The 21,947-nt window shown below is 39.1% G+C and overlaps 1 protein-coding gene across 2 annotated transcripts; it reads right to left on the bottom strand.

Annotated features, from left to right (window-relative positions):
- Positions 1 to 1,278: 1,278 nt before the first annotated feature.
- Positions 1,279 to 21,043, bottom strand: usp18 (ubiquitin specific peptidase 18). 2 transcript variants are annotated; one of them, XM_062983119.1, is made up of 11 exons: positions 20,913 to 21,043; positions 14,652 to 14,837; positions 12,676 to 12,805; positions 10,388 to 10,533; positions 10,069 to 10,148; positions 9,298 to 9,444; positions 8,724 to 8,819; positions 7,905 to 8,075; positions 5,902 to 6,033; positions 4,293 to 4,342; positions 1,279 to 3,529 (listed from the first exon to the last, which is right to left on the bottom strand). In XM_062983119.1, the coding sequence occupies exons 2-11, from the start codon at positions 14,827 to 14,829 to the stop codon at positions 3,463 to 3,465; spliced, it is 1,197 nt and encodes a 398-aa protein (XP_062839189.1). In that variant the 5' UTR covers positions 14,830 to 14,837; positions 20,913 to 21,043; the 3' UTR covers positions 1,279 to 3,462. The 2 variants fall into 2 exon arrangements, with proteins under 2 accessions (XP_062839189.1, XP_003220892.2); XM_003220844.4 differs by having other exon boundaries at positions 12,676 to 12,772.
- Positions 21,044 to 21,947: the final 904 nt, after the last annotated feature.

The following is a 21,947-nucleotide window of genomic DNA, read 5'->3' as shown; positions in this document are numbered from 1 at the left end:
TGCCACTTGTGGACTTCTACTTTTGCTCACCCAATGTTTTTTGTCTGGTAATTGGCTAAACATGTCTTTAAAAACATCTAGCATTGGAAATTTTCAGAGGACTGGGCTTCACGCCTGGTGGGGGGAGATGTCTTTAAAAAATAACTTTAAAAAGACTTCTCTGGGAATTAAAATAGGCCAATCTCTCATCCCAAAAAATCAATTGTGCCCCTTACAGGCTTATGTGGGTAAGATTGACCAATTTCCTAACAAAAAAGCCTCATTAATTGTTACAATGGCATAGCGGCTTGAACACTGGACTGTGATTCTGGAGATCATGATTTAAATCCTGACTCAGCTGTGAAAACCCACCGGATGATCCTTGGCAAGTGACACACTCTCAGCCTTATTAAAATCTTGTAAGGTTGCCATAAGGAGGAAACGATAATCGTACACAGCAAGAAATGTAATTTCAATGGCTTCTCTCTAGTTGGGACTAACATTAGTATTTAGAGTTATAGGAACACTTCAGTCACTTTGTACAAAATATGGTCGTTGTATGATGGCCAAAACAGTGTAAGGAAATCTATGCAGGTTTGTGAGCCCAACAGCATATGGTTTTGTGTTCATTATATTTCAACATCTCTGCATGAAGAAAGTATCTGAGTAACCTGAAGGCTTGCCTTTAACAAGTCTAACATCTTATGCAGTGGTTCTCAACCTGGGATCCCCAGATGTTTTTGGCCTTCAACTCTCAGAAATCCTAAAAGCTGGTAAACTGGCTGAGATGTCTGGGAATTGTAGGCTAAAAACATCTGGGGACCCCTAGATTGAGAACCACTGGTCATATCTGATGAAGGTCTTGCTGCACCATGACTGCTCCCATATGTTCCAATAAACATCTAAAAATACATTCAAAGCAGTGTGGTTTGTGTTGGACTAGGACTTTAGAGATCTAGATTTCAAACTGAGCCAAAAAATTCACTTCAACAGTCAGTTCTATTAGCCTGATCTAAGCCACGGGATTATTGTGAGGGCAAAGTGGAAAGGAAGAGAGCTGTAACCACGCCCTTGAACAAGTAAAAAAGTATATAGTGATGTTTATTTGACAGTTGGGAAAAATATGCCAGGTCTGGAGCCCTTTCTTCAAAGATAGCAAGCAAAGCATGCCATATGTGCCGAAGAGTTCTGGATAATGTATAGGCTGGTGCAAACATTTGTGGCATTTCCCCTCACACACACACCCAAAACGACAACTTAGATTTCAAAATCAATAGAGTAATATATCAGCATGTCTGCTTCACAGTAACTTAAATCATTATTTAAAATGTTTTAATTAACAATATCATCTGCTTTACATAAAAACAATGTCAGTTTATTATGTCAGCTTATTATACATAGGAATAGATACTCGATATTGTATTCTGCACATTTATAAATTGAAATGAAAAGAAAACTAATAAATATACTAACAGAGATCCTAAGCAACTGTTACTACATATTGGTAAACAAACATTGATCACCATCCCATCAAATGTTTGTAAGCTTTCAATATTGTAGCTGTTTGAAATGTATTTTTAGTTACAGAATGTCATCTCTGAGGAGGCCCCGGTGGTGCAGTGGGTTAAAGCCTTGTGACTTGAAGGTTGGGTTGCTGACCCAAAGGCTGCCAGGTTCGAATCCAACCTGGAGAGAACGCAGATGAGCTCCCTCTATCAGCTCCATGTGGGGACATGAGAAAAGCCTCCCACAAGGATGGTAAAAACATCAAAACATCCGTGCGTCCCCTGGGCAATGTCCTTGCAGATGGCCAATTCTCTCACTCCAGAAGCAACTTGCAGTTTCTCAAGTTGCTCCTGACATGAAAAAAAAATGTCTGAGGTCAGTTTTTGGGTTTAGAACACCAAATTCCTATAAAACTAGCAAACATTCTTTTAAAAAGTTTTTATGGCCCGCATTTTGCAAGCCTGTGAATTGAATTGCTTGCATCGTCTTCTATGAATATGTTTCTACTTAAAGGTAGATAACTTTCTGCAAGATCAAGCTGTCAACCTTTGGGGGGAGGGGAATCCACACAAAAACACAATTTCACAAACATTTTTTTGGCTCATCTGTCATGTGTGAGTGACTGCAACAAAAATGCATAGACATGATGGTTTATAGTGTCATTGTATGAGCTGGTAGCTTACTTCTCCAAGCAGTTTGACTCCAGCAGTCTGGGAATGGCCAGTCTGCCTCCAAGCCATGGCCACCACTGTGATGCTCAACAACGAAGCCAGTAAACTGACACTGGGACAACAACATACTGGTTTTCTGTTTATTTTAATTTAGCACCCATGCCTAAAGTATCTGAGTAATCTGAAGGCTTGCCTCCAACAGGTCAAACATTCTCTTATCTCATGAAATGTGAGGGATTCGCTACATCATGTTGACTCCTATAAAGAAAATACATTTAGAACAGGATAGTATATGTTGGACTAGGGCTTTGAAGACCAAGATTCCAACATGGCCAAGAAAATCTTTTGGACAATCATTTCCCTAAGCATGATCCACTCCAAAATGTTATTGTGAAGATCACGTGGAAAGGAAGAGATCTATATCTCCATTCTTGAACTTATTGATGGAAAGGTGGGATATAAAATTCAACAAACAAAAAGTATATAATAAGGTTATTTGATAAGCATGCCATCTCTGCTGAAGAGTTCTGGACAATGTGTTGAGTTGCACAAATGTTTGTGGCATTTTGTTTTGCTATGAGTCCAGGGCAATAGTAACAACAATGTCAAGGTCAACAAAGTAATATAATAATAGTATGCCTGCTTCACAATAACTTAAATCACTGTATAATCAGTATACATTACATAGAATATATATTAATTAACAATGTCAGCTACTCCACATAAATAACAATGTCAGAGCATGTTACATAGGGACAGATACCCAAGACTGGATTCTACACATTTATAAATTGAAATGGAAAGAAAAAATATACCAGCAAAGATCCTATGCAACACTGGTTACCATCACACCAGATGATTCAAAAAATGTTCAGTATTGTTGCTGTTTTTAATGTATCTTTTTTGTGCTGAATTAAAAAACAAAACAAAATAGATGTTGTGTCAGACATCATTCTTTCATAAAACATAAAAACTTCAAAGCAAGTTGTGAAAAGAATTATGTGATGCAGCATGTCTGAGATCAGTTTTGATTTTAAACAAAATTCCTATAAAACAGAGTTTCACAAACTGGTCCTGGCTAAACACTCACTGATCATGTGTGAGTGCCTGCAACAAAAATGTACAAACCGAATAGTTCATAGTGTTCATATGAGTTGAGCAGATATCATAATAGGGCTGATTTCACATACAGTCATCTCTCCACATTTGCAATTTTGACTTTTGGGGATTTGATTTTTCATTGATAACATAGAAAATGTCATTATTCTGCTCATTATTAGGACCTCTCTCCAGTCGCTCATAATGTTCATAAATCTGACCAGAGCGCCTTGCAATTCTTTTTCATGTAAACCAAGAGATAGGCTGTTTCTCCCCTACAAGAAAGAGAAAAGAGGGAAGAAAAAACACCAAAGATGTATTTTACTGATCAAGGTGCATCAAGTCCTCAGAATGCATTGGCACAAAAGAAACCAAGCAAACCATTAATTTGATTTTCCTCGACACATTTTCTCTGAAATCCAAGTAAACATGCAAAACCCCAATATGGATTGAGAATACTGAGTACAAGTGCAGATCATGGATAGAAGTGGTATTTTCCTTCTTCTGCTCCAAGTGCAAGGAGGCTTTAAACTCAGGATGGGATTTGCAAGCCTGCCAGGAGCTGCAGTCTGATAACATCTGGAGATCCACAGAATTCCAACCCTAGTTTAAATCTTCTCATTGGTGCACAATTACACACATATAAAGAATATAAGGATCTTTAACTGAATATTCAGCATAGCATGGAGTTTATCTTTCAGTCTCTTGCATAACTGTTATACAGACCTATCCCTATATCTGCAAGGGCTATGTTCCTGGAGTGGATGTGAATATGTAAAATCATGGATAACAGTGAAACCTATTGAAATCCAGCCCAAGAATATCACATTGGAGGAACTCAAAAATGCCTCGACAAGCTGTATTTTGTTGTATTTTAAAATGGCACCAATCTTGCACATGGGAAAAGGGGGGCATACTGAATTATGTTTACTATTTATCTTGCTACAATTGCAGTTTGAAAATGTTAACATCACTAACACTATCACTCTGGCCTTTCTTGTACGATTAGGAGAAAAATTAGGAATCCTTTCCACTTACCAACGGAGAGATGCTCTTCCATAGGTACATTTGATATCATCCCAGAATACCTATATAGTGTAAAGCACAAAAAACATGCTTATGAGATTTATTCAAAGTCCCAACCATACTTAGTGTTGACAATACACCATTTACAGAAAAGATTTACTTTTTTTCATGTCAGGAGCGACTTAAGAAACTGCAAGATGCTTCTGGTGTGAGAGAATTGGCAGTTTGCAAGCACATTGCCCAAAAGACACCCGGATGTTTGATGTTTTACCATCCTTGTAGGAGGCTTCTCTCATGTCCCCCACATGGGGAGCTGGAGCTGACAGAGGGAACTCATCTGCATTCTCCCCAGGTTCGAACCAGCAACCTTCAGCTCAGCAACCCAACCTTCAAGTCAGCAGTCCTGTCGGCACAAAGGTTTAACCCATTGCGCCACCGGAGGCACCTTCTGATTTACTTAGAGTAGACCATATTTAGAAAAGACAAATAAAAGCAACGAGATTTCAGCTAATCATAACTAATTCCCAATGGCTTCAGTGAGTCTACTCTTAAATATGACTGCACCTTACGTCATTGAGGACAGCATGTTAATCAGTGTATCCATGTTAACAAGAATAAAATATTAATATGAATTTGTAACTCATTCTTCAGCTATTTTTCCTAATAGTCCAAGGTTTAAGAAATACTTAAGGGGCACATGGACATTGATCTCGTTATCAAGTTGGATTGGGCCTTGGAATCTTGAGGTGACCAATATGGCAAATTCTAGAAAATCTGAACAGATTTGAACAACAGATACGTGGCAAAGAACTGTCAATCCTCTAAAAGATATAAGGGTGAAAGAATCACATTATGTGAACTGGGAACCAAAACCAGCTACAGTAGAGTTTCACTTATCCAAGCTAAACGGGCCAGCAGAACTTTGGATAAGCGAATATCTTGGATAATAAGGAGGGATTAAGGAAAAGCCTATTCAACATCAAATTAGGTTATGATTTTATAAATTAAGCACCAAAACATCATGTTATATAACAAATTTAACAGAAAAAGTAGTTCAATATGCATTAATGTTATGTTGTAATTACTGTATTTACAAATTTAGCACCAAAATATCATGATATATTGAAAACATTGACTACAAAAATGCCTTGGATAATCCAGAAGCTTGGATAAGCGAGTCTTGGATAAGTGAGACTCTACTGTATTTAGAAAGGAAGTCTCTGTTTCAACTAAATGTTGATCATGTGACAGAGAGAATACTTCCTTGTGTTAAAGGATTTGGGTATGTTCAGTAAATAACAATTTAGTTGGATATGTTACAAGGAATAATTTTGTATTAGAAAAATCCTTGCACTTGCACATTTAAATTATAACACTGTGACATGGAATCTACATGAATGTTGTTGAATCCTTCATGCGTTTATTGTTGAAAAAAGATAAACACTGTCCCATCACTATAGCTACCTTAGATTTCAAATGGCTTTGGGGGAGAATGGCCCCAAATCCATTGAAGGATGCCCAGTGTGCTACAACATCTTTTAGATCTCAGGTCCTACTCTTTTCAAGATGTTCAGGGAAATTGAGGAAAGATTTCTTACTTTGTAAGTTCTAGTTTGCTTACCTGACAGACACTGGAATCATTGAAACAATACCATTTGTGTTCTGTGAGGCTCCAAACATAGGCACAATAATGACCAAAGTCAGCCGATCCCGAATGTGCAACAACAGCAAAAAGATCATACAGCCCATCATCCTGGAAAAAGACATACATAGACACTTTCAGTGGAAGCACAACCCAGATGCAAAACTTATAATCATAGAGTTGGAAGAGGCCTTGTGGGCCATCCAGTCCGACCCCATGCCAAGAAGCATGAAAATCATATTCAAGAGATTCCAAAGCAGTAGAAGTTCTCCTGCTTCCACCTTCTTTCCAAACCTTCTCTCAGTAAATGTAGCTTCTTGAAGGGTAACACTGCACACAGCTAAAAGCAAGCAGATTTACTGGTGACTCCAATTTAAGTGCCAAGGTGAGAAGTAAAAGTAGATTAGGCTTTGAATCGCATAGACAGAAGGTGTGCTTTTCATGCAGGAAGTCCCAGGTTCAACCCCAGGCATAATTTGGAAGGATTAGAAAAGACTCCTACCTAAAACACTAGAAATATGTTGTCTGTTAATATAGACTGCGGAAAGGAAACCATCCAGAAATAGGTTCAATTACAACACCACCACCCCCCCCCCCCCCCCACACACACACACACCTCCACAGTCTGATGCAGGGAAAGGATGAGATCAATGCATATATACATTTGGTGCTGTTATATATCTTCAAGCCAATTTTGACACTTGGTAACCCTAGCGTAGGGTTTGGGTTTTCTAGGAAAGATTTGTTCAGAGGGGGGTTGTCATCACTTTCTCTAATTTGCATAACATCAGACAAGAGATCTCCATGACCAATTTGGGATGTAAACTCCAATCTCACAGAGTTGTAGCCCAATACTCAAACCACTACATAATTCAGATTCCCAACACAGGCATAGTCCTTGACAAAACTGATTCTATATGCCAAGTAATGGGTGGATTCACCTAATAGCAATCCAGTTTTGCTCCTCTATCTCAAAGTATCTTCCACCATTAGAGGTCATAGAACAACAATGTGGCAACCCAAGAGCTCAAATGGTATCCTTGTGAAGAGGCTGTTTCTGCCAGGCACCTTGAGGACATCTAATTGGGATTGACAGACTGAAAGATGTATGAGATACTAATTTATTCCCCTGAGATTAACAATCTTCTGCATGCAAATACAGTAGAGTCTCACTTATCCAACATAAACGGGCCGGCAGAACGTTGGATAGGCGAATATGTTGGATAATAAGGAGAGATTAAGGAGAAGCCTATTAAACATCAAATTACGTTATGATTTTACAAATTAAGCACCAAAACATCATGTTATACAACAAATTTGACAGATAAAGTAGTTCAATATGCAGTAATGCTACGTAGTAATTACTGTATTTACGAATTTAGCACCAAAATATCACGATTTATTGAAAACATTGACTACAAAAATGTGTTGGATAATCCAGAACATGGGATAAGCGAATGTTGGATAAGTGAGACTCTACTGTAATGTTAAGGCCATAGCAAATGCAGGTATCATTTTAGGCCATCTGAAAATTTCCACCAAGTTTGGTACTTTCTAGCTAAACCTGGTGCATACAAAACCACTTCAGTGAGGGACAGGAGTTTATCAGTAAATCAGACCATCAGTATGCAAAAAATCTGAGATTCAATATATAGTACCTTCAGGAGACTTCTTGCTTGCAACCCTATAGTCACTGGAAAACAAACCAGATTAAAAGGGCCAATGGTCTGACAGATGTATGGAACAGTGTTGGCAGGTTGCAACACCTAAGATCCCCATAGTCATCACCTGAAGTTGGCAGACTGTAACATCCATAATTTCTCACCATCACCTATATTTGCTACGGATAATGGGATTTGTAGCTAACTACACATGTAGTGACACATTTTCGAAATCAAGTGTACAACACTTCCTATACACTCAACCCATTTCATGAAGTCTTCTAAGACCACAGCAAACGATGAGGCAGAGAAGTATCCCACCTTTTCCTGGATATCCGGACAATACTGTTCTGGGGTCAAAATCTGGCTGAAATCCAAACTTTGTGGGAAGGATAAGGAATTGTAGATTTTCCGAGTTCGATGTCTTTCATTGGAGGTGAACCGTTTCAGGTGAAGGGTGAGTGTCTGTGGCAGATATGTGACTTTCACACCCTGCAAAATAACCCTGTTTAAATATTGGAAGGCAAAGACTAGAGAACAGAGGATGGAATAGGCAAAAAAGGGAATAGAGATCTTATGACTAGAAAAGATCTCGTGGACCCTTCTGTCTTCAGAAAATCTAGATCCCGCACTCAGCTGACCACCACCATGGAGCCCCTTCCTGATTTCTTCCCAGAAGAGGATAGAGAATAAATATTCCTCATGTCATAATCAGTATTATTATTGCCCTATTTTTCACCCAATATTGAAACTCAAGGTGATTAAAAACATATTTAAAACAATACTGATTGCAAACTATATAAAAACTTCAGTAAAAGAATAAATATAGATGCTGTTTGATACACGATCAAACAATTATGATGTTACAAACCTTTAAAGACTATATAAAGACCTTAAAATCAGGACCACATAGCATTGAATCAGTCTATGTCTGAAAAATTAATGTTTTAAATTGCCAACAAAAATAGGGCAAGGTCAGAGTCATCCCAGCCCCCTTAGGGAGGGTGTTCAAAATCCTGGGAACAGCAACCAAGAAGGCCCTGCCTCTTATCCTCACCAAAAAAACCCCTGAGAAGATGGTGAATTTTACCCAAAAAAAATAGTAAAGCTCCGCAATCCACAGAAAAAAGACAAAATTACCCGTAATCTTGGTGCTTTCCGGTTACATTGCTCACAGCAAAATGCACTTTCTTCCATCATTTGTTCTGATGCAAAAAAATAGTGCAATGCATCTTCCTAGAAAGAGCAAAGAAAGATTATATGAAGCAAAATGCAGATTCTTCTTCTCAATTTACTTTAAGTCAACTTTCCCAATTTAGTGTCTGATGTGTCAGACTACAACTTTCATAATATGGATAATGGAAGTTAATTTTTCAATTAAGAAGTGCCTCCGTTCTTGTCTCCTCTGCTCTTCGGTTCCCTTTGGATTGGTTCTGTCGTCTCCTCCTCTGGAGGGAGAAACTGCCAACTCTGCACCATTCATTTCCCTCATTTATGAAAGAGAATCTTAGCTTCACCACGAAAAACCCACAACGATTTCACGGTGATGCTAAGTTTCTCCTTTTTTTAATCATGTCAGAAGCAAAATGGCCAATGTAAAGTTACATTTTAATATATCCTGGAGGCCAAGATTCAACCCCCTGAAAAAATACTCCCCTTAACATTTCATCCCTTAGGGATAGATGTAACTCCAAACATGTCCTTATATACCTACCAACTTCTTAAATGCATGAGAATCAGAATCAGACAAGTGGAGAGGAAGCATTATCAGGTTGCTGTCCTTCTTTGTTTCACACGAACACTCCTGGCATGTTAGATGTTCCTTCAGTCGAATAGTGTACTGATGAGTGAGTCTTTCAGCCTTAAAAGGAATAGGAAGAGAATGTCAAAACAGAAAGCCATATTCTTGAACACCTTGTCTCAAAAAAGAAGAGAATGTCAAAACAGAAGAGAATGTCAAAACAGAAAGCCATAAGCTTGAGCACCTTGTCTCAGAAAAAAAATCCTTCCTCCTTTAACTGGCCTCTTGTTGTATCTTTGGTAGCCAAACCAATATTCCTGGCCTGCTATTTTGGGCAGAGCTGGGAAAGTGGATTTTTAAAGATATTAAAGTTAATTTTATAGTTCAAGGACAGAGCAGTTAGGAGAATAACAATCACAGTTATATTTACAGTCTTGATTTTTTTTTTAAATTCTCTCTCCCACGTAGCTTCATGTATTGATGGCATTTGGTCTGAGAACAGAGTCCATCTGTTCAGATGCCCTCATGGTTCCAGGGACTGAAATAATGAGTCCCAAGGGCAGAAATAATAAGCCTCCAGGACTCCTTGGTTTATGTACATATTTTGGGTGGTAGAAAGTGTCTAACTGAAGTTCGTTGGACATATCCCAACCATCTTTAGTTGGCCTTGCCTCAAGGGTGCATGCTTAGTTGGTACAACACAGTAAAAATCTGTTGTTGTATGGGGAAAAAAGGAACACTTACCAAATCTGTGCTTGTGATTTGGTCCTTAATTAGATTCCATAGGATCAGGAAAAGTTCAGCAGCATCATAAAGAACAAACACTAGCAAAGGAGACAACATGACAACCAGGATTTAACACAATATATTATCTGTATGGCTCCTTCATGCCCTTCCCAAGGCTGGTATTCTCACCCACTTTCATTATTGTGCTCCCTCCAGTTTCAGACTCCCTACTAGACTGCAATGTTTTGATACCATTCCTTAATCATGTGGAGAGGGACAACTGCAAGCCATCTCTTCCTCTTCCAGTAAGGACAAACTATTTCCAGTTGCTGCTTACATTTCACATCGTGTTTTGAGAGGCACTGGACGAGATTCATGGGATGTACAGACTTCTGTTTGCTCTGCTGCATCTGCTCCAAGAGAAGAAGCATCTGGTAAGGAACACTTGCTTTCTGTTCATCAACATCAAAGGGCACTTTAATCCTGCAATAGAAAAAAAACATTAAGTATAATCTTATTTTAGACTCAGGAACAACTTTAAGGCTGCAAGCCTGTCCATGCTCACTTGGAGATCAGCCTTAACAGAAATCAAAAGCCTCGATGCCATCACACAATTTATGTACAAATTGAATTCCCTTTTTCCGAAATGTTTGGGACCAGAAGTGTTCCATATTTCATATTCATATTTCATAGAAGTGTTCCATATTTTTATATATTTGTAAGGCATTGAATTTTGCCATTTATTATGTTGTAAACTGCTTTGAGTCCCCCCAGGGGTGAGAAAAGCAGTATAGAAATGCAGATAATAATAATAATAATAATAATAATAATAATAATAATAATAATAATAATGTTTGCTGTGTCAAAATAATAATGAAATCCAGCATATCTATCTTGTTTGCTGTGTCATAATAAAATAATAATAATGTTTGCTGTGTCAAAATAATAATAATAATAATAATAATAATAATAATAATAATAATAATAATAATAAGAAAATTGCACAGACAGACTACAAACAGAGGCACAACTGTGTGGCCCAAATGATCCATTGGAACTTATGCATCAAGTACCACCTGCCAGCAGCAAAGAACTGGTGGGATCACAAACCAGCAAAGGTCGTGGAAAATGAACACGCAAAGATACTGTGGGACTTCCGAATCCAGACTGACAAAGTTCTGGAACACAACACACCAGATATCACAGTTGTGGAAAAGAACAAGGTTTGGATAATTGATGTCGCCATCCCAGGTGACAGTCGCATTGATGAAAAACAACAGGAAAAACTCAGCCGCTATCAGGACCTCAAGATTGAACTTCAAAGACTCTGGCAGAAACCAGTGCAGGTGGTCCCGGTGGTGATGGGCACATTGGGTGCCGTGCCAAAAGATCTCAGCCGGCATTTGGAAACAATAGACATTGACAAAATTACGATCTGCCAACTGCAAAAGGCCACCCTGCTGGGATCTGCACGCATCATCCGAAAATACATCACACAGTCCTAGACACTTGGGAAGTGTTCGACTTGTGGTTTTGTGAAACGAAATCCAGCATGTCTATCTTGTTTGCTGTGTCATACAACATCATTGTGTCAATAATAATAATAATAATAATAATAATAATAATAATAATAATAATAACAATATTTCAGAGGTTTTTCTTTCAGATTTTGGAATACTTGCAGATACATAATAAGATATTTTGGAGATGGGGCCCAAGTCTAACATGAAATTCAGTCATGTTTCATCTACACCTTCTATACAAAGCCTGAAGGTAATTTTATACACAATATTTGAAATAATTTTGTGTAAGTGGCAAAGTTTGTGTACATAAAACTATCAGAAAATAAAGGTGCCATTATCCCATGTGGGCAATTGTGGAATTTGGAATATTTTGGGTTTTGGAACTTCAGATAAGCATTCTCAACCTCTTATCATATTATTTGGCTACATTACACGGTGAGGCAAGTAAAACATACTAGATCTGGATCTCTTGGTAGATCTCTGGATGATCTCAGGTAGATGGTAATTTACTTCATAAACATTTCTGCTATAATACATTTGCTTGTCCTCAAGGATGCTGCAGAATTCTTTCTTGTTTTTGATGCAACAGATTAACACAAATACACCTTCAGAAATTGCCTGACAACATGAGCAACAAAAGAACCCTGCTCTCACTCTCAATTGTATTTCTGGCATTACATTTATAATTTTCAGAATAAACAGGAGTGGATTTTAGTGTGGAAAATGGGAAGAGGAGATACAAATTGCCAGCTCATGGTTGAAAGGTTTCAACTGATTAAAGAATTGGCTTTGCACATAACAGTCACCCCAAATGAGAAGAACCGGCGGTGGTGGTGGCATCCCACCTATTTGACAGTAGCACAGGCTCACAAAACTGTTGTGGTTTTGAGATTGTTCTATTTATATATATCCATACTGCAGATGGAAAGAGTGAGGCTGGAAAATAGTAACTTTGTCTCTGGCCACCAAATAGCAGAAAGGCTATATTTGAATTAGGACTTCCCAGTTCTAAATTAAGCACATTAGCCACGATACAAGATCACTTTCAACTCCTAATTTTTGAGTGAGAGGTGAAAAAGCAGACTTCCTGATTTTCCCTCACCTCCGCAGAATCATAGTGAAGAATCTGTTCATGAAGAAAACTTGCAGCAAGGAATTGAGGCAGCAGTTTAATCCAATATTGTACAAGCCAACAGCTCCTGAAAACATCAGGGAAAATGTGGACTGTGTAACTTGGGTGGTGAAAGGCAAAGAGAAATATACAGATTTAAGGTTACAATCCTAAAAGCACTGACACTGAATTGAATCAAAAGCAGGAATTATGCCCATGTAAATAGGATTATGATAAATGTACAAATAATTAAATATTATCATTACGTCTAAGTTCACAAATGTGAAATAAACATCTAACTGAAATGAATAATTGCACAGAGGGGAAAAATATAAAAACAATGTCTGGAATCATATATTGACATCTACCCCGTTGTAATTTTACTTATACTAAATCCATGGCGGAGGTGCTAAGAAGCTCTTTTAGTTAATTGGGAAGATGAGTCATGGGACAAAAGCATGGGTGTTCGAAAGCATATCTGCACTCCTAAGTTGATGTCCAATGCACAATGTGACCCATGCACATCATTTCCATTGTTGTACATTGCTCCAACTGTACATCTACCACTGTAGGACTACTCAGTTCTTATTCCTGAAGATATTTGTCTACTTATAAAGATACAAGACCCCAAGAGGGGGTCTGATCAAACAAATTGCCTTAAATTTTGATATAATTTAGAACAGGGATGAAGAACATGAGCCTTCTGAATGCTGGGGAGTTCAATTCCCAAGTACAGCAGAGTCTCACTTATCCAACATCCACTTATTCAACATTCTGGATTATCCAACACAATCTGCCTCCTGCCTGGATCCACAACTGTTTCTCTAGGCAGCAAGAACTGAACTTTTTACAGATTTAATTTTCGACAATGTTGTTACTGTAAGTTCATTTTATGCAATTCTACCTGTATTTGTAGTCAATTTGTTAGTATCCAATGTTTTTGTAGTCAGTGTTTTCAATACATTGCTATATTTTGGAGTTAAATTCATAAATACAGTAATTATGACTACATAAAGTTACTGTATATTGACCTGCATGTTCTGTTGATTTGTTGTAAAATATGTTTTGGTGCTTAATTTGTAAAATCATAATGTAATTTCATGTTTAATAGGCTTTTCCATAATCCCTCCTTATTATCCAACATTTTCATTTATCCAACGTTCTACTAGCCCATTTATGTTGGATAAGTGAGACTCTACTGTACTTCCATCCAGCATGCCCAACAGTAAGTGCTTATATCAGCTGTACTCCCAAACAAAGCTTCCCTGCAAAAGCTTCCATTCTTTAGGACTTCTGGAAGCACAAAATAACATTAAGAGGGAAAATCAGGGCTTTCTAGTGTTACGTAAAAGTAAAGGTTTTCCTCTGACATTAAGTCCAGTCGTGTCCAACTCTGGGGGTTGGTGCTCATTTCCATTTCTAAACCAAAGAGCCGGCGTTGTCTGCAGACACCTCCAAAGTCATGTGGCCGGCATGACTGCATGGAGCGTCGTTACCTTCCCTCCAGAGCAGTACCTATTGATCTACTCACATTTGCATGTTTTCGAACTGCTAGGTTGGCAGAAGCTGGGGCTAACAGCAGGAGCTCACCCCACTCCCCGGATTCAAACCACTGACCTTTTGGTCAGCAAGTTCAGCAGCTCAGAGGTTTAACCTGCTGTGCCATTGGGAGCTTTCTAGTGTTGCTACTGTGCATTTGGAGTGTATTTTTTTCTCCTAAGTGATAGGGCTACTCAATGGGCCACATATGGATTGTGGGCTGCATACTTCCACCTGATTCAATGGGAAAAAAGCAGAAATAAAGTATTTTCATACAGACAATTTACAGTTCTACCACACATCTACTTGCAGTTTTCTTCCTTAACAGGTGAAGTTGAGAGAAAACACAAGCAGATTAATGGACTAGCATGCTGACACATAACTCCATCTTGGCAACCAACCAAGGGAACAAAAGGCAAAAGAAGTACCATTTCTTAAGTCAGCCAGGCCGCAAATAGCTTTGAGTTTCTTGTTGTACTTCTCCATAATATCCTCTTTGCGTTCTTCTTTTTCTTCCCCATCCTTCTCATCCTCGGCTGTAATGGTCTGATATTCGCCCAGCTGGAGTGTTTTACTTCTTTTTTGCATTGCAAAGTTTTGTCCCATCAAGAGTGCTGCTCAGAACAAGTGGACAAGAAATCAGTGACTTCATTTCCAGCCAAGTACTTGATGTTAATCCCATGCTTTGGGAACAGGGGAAATACTTTGGAAATAAGTTTCTCTTACTAGATTAACAATTGTTCGTCTGTACATACCAGTCACTTTCAATTTCTTGCATAAAAATAGGTTACTAAGCATCAAAGGACGGTGATGTCATTTCTGCTTTAAGGCCTTAAAAGGGAGAAAGGCTGACAAATAATCTGAAATGATTCCTGATAGTGACACTTTTGCAAATACAGAAGTACTAACGGATACAAAAAGAGAGCCATGTGGTATTGTGGTCTGAATGATAGACTATGACTCCAAGCCAAGATTCAAATCCCCATATAGCCATGGAAACCATTGTGTGACTTGAGACAAGTCACATTCTCTCAGCCACCGAGGAGGGAAAAAACCAACCCGATTTGAACAAATCTTGCCAAGAAATCCCTGTGATAAGTTTACCTTAGGGTCACCATAAATCAGAAATTACTTGAAGACAAATAACAATGAACTAAGGGATACACAGGAGATAAGCTTTGGGATGAAATTGGACCTTAGATACATTTCAAAAATCTACTCAAGCAAGCATGTAATGAGACACAAAAACACACACATACAAAGAAGTTACTTGTAAGATCTCCTTCTACAAACCAAATAAACGTAATCAGAAGTTGGGGTAAACAGGAATTTGGACAACAGAAGGATAGCTTACATATATGTCCATCCTGCTTAAGAGATCTAGCTTTGTCAGATAGAACAGCAGCCAAGTACCTTTTCTATGCTACTGAAATTTCTCTTCATACCCTGTTTCCCCTAAAATAAGACATCCCCAGAAAATAAGACCTAGTAGAGGTTTTGCTGAATCTATATATGAATGAATTGTTTATTGTACTAGCCATAGGCCATGACATCAGTAATATACAACCTTTATAAACACTTTCCAATATAAACATTAAAACTTATTCAAAAATTAAAACTAGCTCTTTAAAATTATGATAGCAGCAACATAACAATGACAGTGTCTGATTTGTATCATCCCAAACCATATACAGTAGAGTCTCGCTTATCCAACGTTCTGGATTATCCAACACATTTTTGTAGTCAATGTTTTCAATATATCGTGATATTTTGGTGCTAAATTCATAAATACAGTAATTACTACATAGCATTACTGCATATTGAACTACTTTTTCTGCCAAATTTGTTGTCTAACATGATGTTTTGGTGCTTAATTTGTAAAATCATAACCTAATTTGATGTTTAATAGGCTTTTCCTTAATGCCTCCTTCTTATCCAACGTATTCGCTTATCCAACATTCTGCCGGCCCGTTTATGTTGGATAAGTGAGACTCTACTGTATATATAAAAGAGTGATGGAATCAGGGCACCGGACAAAACAACAAAACTACAGGCCCCCCAACCTCGAAATTTGACAACACAACCCATCATCCACGCCTCTAGGTTGATACAACAAAAAGAAAAGAAAAATAAAGTCCTAATTAGAGGGAGAGCAATAATTGTTTTTATCCAATTGCTGCCAGTTTAGAGGGCTAATCTCTGCCCACTTGGTCTCCTAGCAACCAACTCAGCCAAGGGACGGCCAGGGTTCAGTTAGGGGACAGGCAGATTTAGGCCTCACTTAGGCTTCTTCCACAGATTATCTAATTTGCACTGGATTATATGGCAGTGTAGACTCAAGACCTAGAGCATCTTTGGGAGCAAAAATTAATATGAGACACTGTCTTATTTTTGGGGAAACACGGTAGATAGACTTTTTGGGAAAGAGAAAGGAAGGCCACCTCAAAGGCAATCTGGTCCACCACCACCCCTTCCCGGTCTGCTAATATGAGAGATCGCCATAGCATCCCTCCTGAGGTGAAGAAAAAAGTCTCACTTAATTCTGATCCTGTAACTCTCATCCATAACTGCTTCAAGGCCAGATTCAGGAATTGTCCCCCTTTCTGCCTCCTTCCCTGCCTGGCTAGTTCTTGGCTCTATGGGCCAAACCAGACAGGACTCAAAAAACTACCTAAGCCATTGGGTTGCTATGAGTTTTCCAGGCTGTATGGCCATGATCCAGAAGCATTCTCTTCTGACGTTTTGCCAACATCTATGGCAGGCATCCTCATAAGTTGTGAGGTCTGTTGGAAACTAGGCAAGTGGGGTTTATATATCTGTGGAATAATGTCCAGGGTGGGAGAAAGAACTCTTGTCTGTTTGAGACAAGTGTGAACATTGCCATTGGCCAGCTTGATTAGTATTGAATAGTCTTGCAGCTTCAAAGCCTGGCTGTTTCCTGCCCAGGGGTTTCCTTTGTTGGGAGGTGTTAGTTGTCTCTGATTGTTTCTAGTCTGGAATTCTTCTGTCATCTGAGTCCAGACAAGAAACAATCAGGGCGAGCTAACACCTCCCAACAAAGAGTGCCCCCAGGTAGGAAGCAGGCAGGCTTTGAAGCTGCAAGGTTATTCAATGCTAATCAAGCTGGCCAATTGCAACATTCACACTTGCCTCCAACAGACAAGAGTTCTTTCTCCCACCCTGCACATTCCTCAGATATATAAACCCCACTTGCCTAATTTCCAACATACCTCACAACCTCCGAGGATGCCTGCCATAGATGTGGGTGAAATGTCAGGAGAGAGTGCTTCTGAAACATGGACATATAGCCCATAAAACTCATAACAATCCAGTGATTCCAGCCATAAAAGCCTTTGACAACACATACCTAAGCCATTTCTGAAACCTGAAACAAAGCTGCCAGAGTGGCAAATCTGTTGGGTTGGTAAACAGTGTTAGATTCATTTTTCTTACGTGTGTGTGTGTGTGTGTGTGTGTGTGTGTGTGCGTGCTATTTAAAAGAGGCAGAGCAGGGTTTACACCCAATTTATAACACAGAGCTCTGCTTTGCATGAGGAAAGCACTTGCCCTGGGACTTGCTCTTAAGGAGGCATGCATAGCATTGAACTGTGTTTTTGCATACTTGATGGGAACATGTCCAAAGTGGTAAAGATAATGCTTATCCTCAAACACTTTGCTTTGATTCCACTCCTCTCCATGCTCTTCTCTCCACCCACTGCAGCCCCACAGATCCCACCGAAACTGGATAAAGCAAATTGCACTAAAAACCCCATGAGTAAACTTGCAGTGCAAACAAATACATGTCCCACATGAGTTTATGGATATGCCTTCTCGCTCTGCTGTTGGGTTAGGGAATATTTGTAGCTACATGAAAACTCAGCAAATGTGGGAGAGAAAGTGTGATGGATCAAATATTAGATTAAAAGCTTGTTCTAACTATTGAAGGATGCACTACTATCCCTATACATTCAGACTATACTCCCAGAAAATGTGCCAGGTAAACAAACACTTCTGATTCTAGTTTAAGCAACTTCGCCTACAACAATTCTCTTTTGTCATGCATTATGTAATATTAGCAGGAACATTATATACCAAGACATCCATCTCCTCATATAATAGAGCTTGAAAATTCTATTTTTGGACTACAACTCCCAGAATCCCCAGCCAGCATAGATAGTTCCAAACTGGCTGGAAAATTCTAAATGGAAACATATTTCTAAAGACAACATCAATTTTACGTGCCAGGACTTGTCAGTTGCATTAAAAATCAGCAGTTTTCAGTATATATGTTTAGCCCTAGACTATATAACTGATTATCTTATATATCAATTGGCATAGATACAAGTAGGAACTATTGGTCAATATATCCAATAAATTTCAACATTGCAATATTTCATCAATTGCAACATCTATTATCTTTTATTACATTGCAATGTTTTCTTCCTTGTTTACATATTTGTTTGGGTTATTACTTTATGGATTCGTTTAGTAATTGCAAAGTACCAGGAAAACATCTGACATTTCGCTAAAATATAACATATATAGTTTAACTGACAAATAGAATATTTAAATTGTACATAAAGTACATAAAGTGCTCAGGTAGGTTACATTTGAAGTGATGGAGAGAAAGCTATTAAACTAAAGGTTTCAGGCTCCCAAGATTAAAACAATGTGTTGTTGAAGGTTTTCATGGCCGGAATCACTGGGTTGCTGGAAGTTTTCCGGGCTGTATGGCCATGTTCCAGAAGCATTCTCTCCTGATGTTTCGCCCACACCTATGGCAGGCATCCTCGGAGGTTGTGAGGTCTGTTGGAAAACTATGCAAGTGGGGTTTATATATCTGTGGAATGTCCAAGGTGGGAGAAAGAACTCTTGTCTGTTGGAGGCAAGTGGGAATGTTCTTCCACTCTGGACTTTCCACAGATATATAAACCCGGCTTGCCCAGTTTTCAACAGGTCTCACAACTTCTGAGGATGCCACCATAGATATGGGTGAAATATCAGGAGAGAATGCTTCTGGAACATGGCCATACAGCCCGGAAAACTCACATTAAAATGATGGCTAGCATAATCTTAAATCCAGGTGCCATTGTACACCATATTTGGGTATTTTCTGCCAAGGCTGAACTATGAGATAGCAAGCGACAATATTTAAAGAGCAGCAGCCTATTCTTACCTAGGGGAAAGTGCACAGTACACACCTTGTTTTGTTATTTGTTGCAGCTGCTGTGTACCTTCAAATCTTTTCTGATTTATGGAGACCTAAAGCCACCCTTGTCACAAGGTTTCCCTTGCAAGATTTGTTCGGAAGGGGTTTGCCCTTGCTTCCACTGAAGGGGATTATGGTGTTGTACTAACATCAATCTAAACTGGATTCGAATATAAACAGTGGTAGATCATAGCCCCGTCCCTATGGGGCTATGATCTACCACTGTTTATATTCAAATCCAGTTTAGATGGATGTTAGTACAACACCATAATCCCCTTCTTTTGCAGCTTGTATAACAAGTGCCACTAAAAGTTGCTTATATAGGAGATAATATTACATTACTAACATAGTACTTACATATTATATACCATACTTTCCTTTATACGTTTCACTGTAGATTATAGACATCTGCGTGTTTAGTTATTTGCTTCCTCTGAGGTTGAGAAAATGTGACTTTTCCAAGATATTCCAATGGGTTTTCATGCTGGAGCCAGGATTCAAACCCAAATCTCTAAAGTCCTAGCATGCATCTACCCTGTAGAATTAACACAGTTCGACACCACTTTGACTGCCATGGCTCAATGCTATGAAATCCTGGGAGTTGTAGTTTGGTGAGGCACCAAACTTCTTTGGCAGAGAAGGCTAAAGACCTTAAAAAACTACAACTCCCAGGATTCGGTGGCATGGGAGTAAAACTGATGTCAAACTGCATTAATTCTACAGATGCACCCATATTCACATATACAGTAGAGTCTCACTTATCCAACATTCTGGATTATCCAACTCATTTTTGTAGTCAATGTTTTCAATGCATTGTGATATTTTGGTGCTAAATTCGTAAATACAGTAATTACTGCATTAATGTGTAATGAACTACTTTTTCTGTCAAATTTGTTGTATAACATGATGTTTTGGTGCTTGATTTGTAAAATCATAACCTATTTTGATGTTTAATAGGCTTTTTCTTAATCTCTCCTTATTATCCAACATATTCGCTTATCCAACGGTTCTGCTGGCCTGTTTATGTTGGATAAGTGAGACTCTACTGTAACATGGAAGTCAGTTACATACACTCCTTGGGACTTTAAATGCGATGCAAAACCGTTTTCTGAAGCGTTTTAAGGACCAAATAGTGCAAAAAAAAATTTAAAATAAAAACACAAGTGCGTCCCCAGTTCAAATGATCCCCAACCCAGAAGAAAAGGGGATTCAAAGGGTACATCTACACTGCAGAATGAATGCAGTTTGAGAGCACTTCAACTATCCATGGCTCAATGCTACTGGATCGTGGGTGTTGTAATCTTACGTGGGTTTTAGTCTTCCCAGCCAAAGAGTCCTGGTGCCCCATCAAACTTCAGTTCCGAAGATCTCAAAGCAAGGAGCCAAGGCAACTGAAGTGTTGTCAAAGTGCACTAATTCTACAGTGAATATGTACCCAAAAATGGCAGGTTGGAGAAAAAACGCTTTGAAGGTGACTTACGGTGATGTAGGAGAAGGAGGGCTAAACCCTTCCCGCTGCCTGGTCCCCACTCCGCTTGGCTTTGCGTCCACACGAGCGGCAGGGAAGCCTCCGATCCCGGCGCGGTCCGCTCCCTTTTTGACAGCTGGGCGCCTCTCCTTAGAGGGCAGCACCGAGCAGCCGGCGATGAGTTTTGATTTCCCGCTGAAGCCCGTCTCGCTTTGGAAAGTGAAACTTAACCAGCTTCGCTTCCAGAGCGCCTCCGCCTCCTCCTCGCCCGCCTCCTTCCCTACCTCTGCAGCCCAGGGACAATTCTCTTTCTACTAACCCTCGTCCACATGCAATAATATTTTGCACTACACACATCGAACAGTTTGGGAGATTAGGGAGAATGCAAAGCAATCATACTCACCTGATAGAAATATAAGTGAAGTGCACATGGGGAAGCTTTCTGCATATGGTAGGGCATTAAAGTCTCATCAGGATGATGATGATGATGATGATGATGATGATGATGATGATGATGATGATGATGATGATGATGATGATGATGATGATGATGATGATGATGATGATGATGATAGACTGACAAAGTTTTGGAACACAACACACCAGACCTCAGGGTTGTGGAAAATAAAAAAGTTTGAATTATTGATGTCGCCATCCCAGGTGACAGTCCCAGTTCCTAGCATTGTGTTCATTGTGGACCCTTATTTCATTGCCACTGGTTTACTCTGGAAAGCCCAGTTCCTAGCATTGTGTGCATTGTGGACCCTTATTTCATTGCAACTGGTTCACTCTGGGAAGCCCAGTTCTTAGCATTGTGTTCATTGTGATAGCATTGTGTTCATTGTGGACCCTTATTTCGTTGCAACTGGTTCAATCTGTAAAGCCCAGTTGCTAGCATTGTGTTCACTGTGGACCCTTATTTCATTGCAACTGGTTCACTCTGGGAAGCCCAGTTCCTAGCATTGTGTTCATTGTGATAGCATTGTGTTCATTGTGGACCCTTGTTTCACTGCAACTGGTTCACTCTGGAAAGCCCCAGTTCCTAGG

The sequence above is a fragment of the Anolis carolinensis genome, chromosome 5 (genome assembly GCF_035594765.1).
Source record: "Anolis carolinensis isolate JA03-04 chromosome 5, rAnoCar3.1.pri, whole genome shotgun sequence".
Lineage (NCBI taxonomy): Eukaryota > Metazoa > Chordata > Lepidosauria > Squamata > Dactyloidae > Anolis > Anolis carolinensis.
This window is presented reverse-complemented; position numbering and strand designations above follow the sequence as displayed.

Bases quoted from the DNA above. Each gene is read 5' to 3' on its own strand.
- usp18 (XM_062983119.1), bottom strand. From the start codon at position 14,829: ATGGGACAAAACTTTGCAATGCAAAAAAGAAGTAAAACACTCCAGCTG. The intron at 10,149-10,387 runs GTAAGCAGCAAC...CTCCTTTGCTAG, and splicing joins CTCAAAACACGATGTGAAAT to TGTTTGTTCTTTATGATGCT. The intron at 6,034-7,904 runs GTGGGATACTTC...GTCTTTTTCCAG, and splicing joins GTCCGGATATCCAGGAAAAG to GATGATGGGCTGTATGATCT.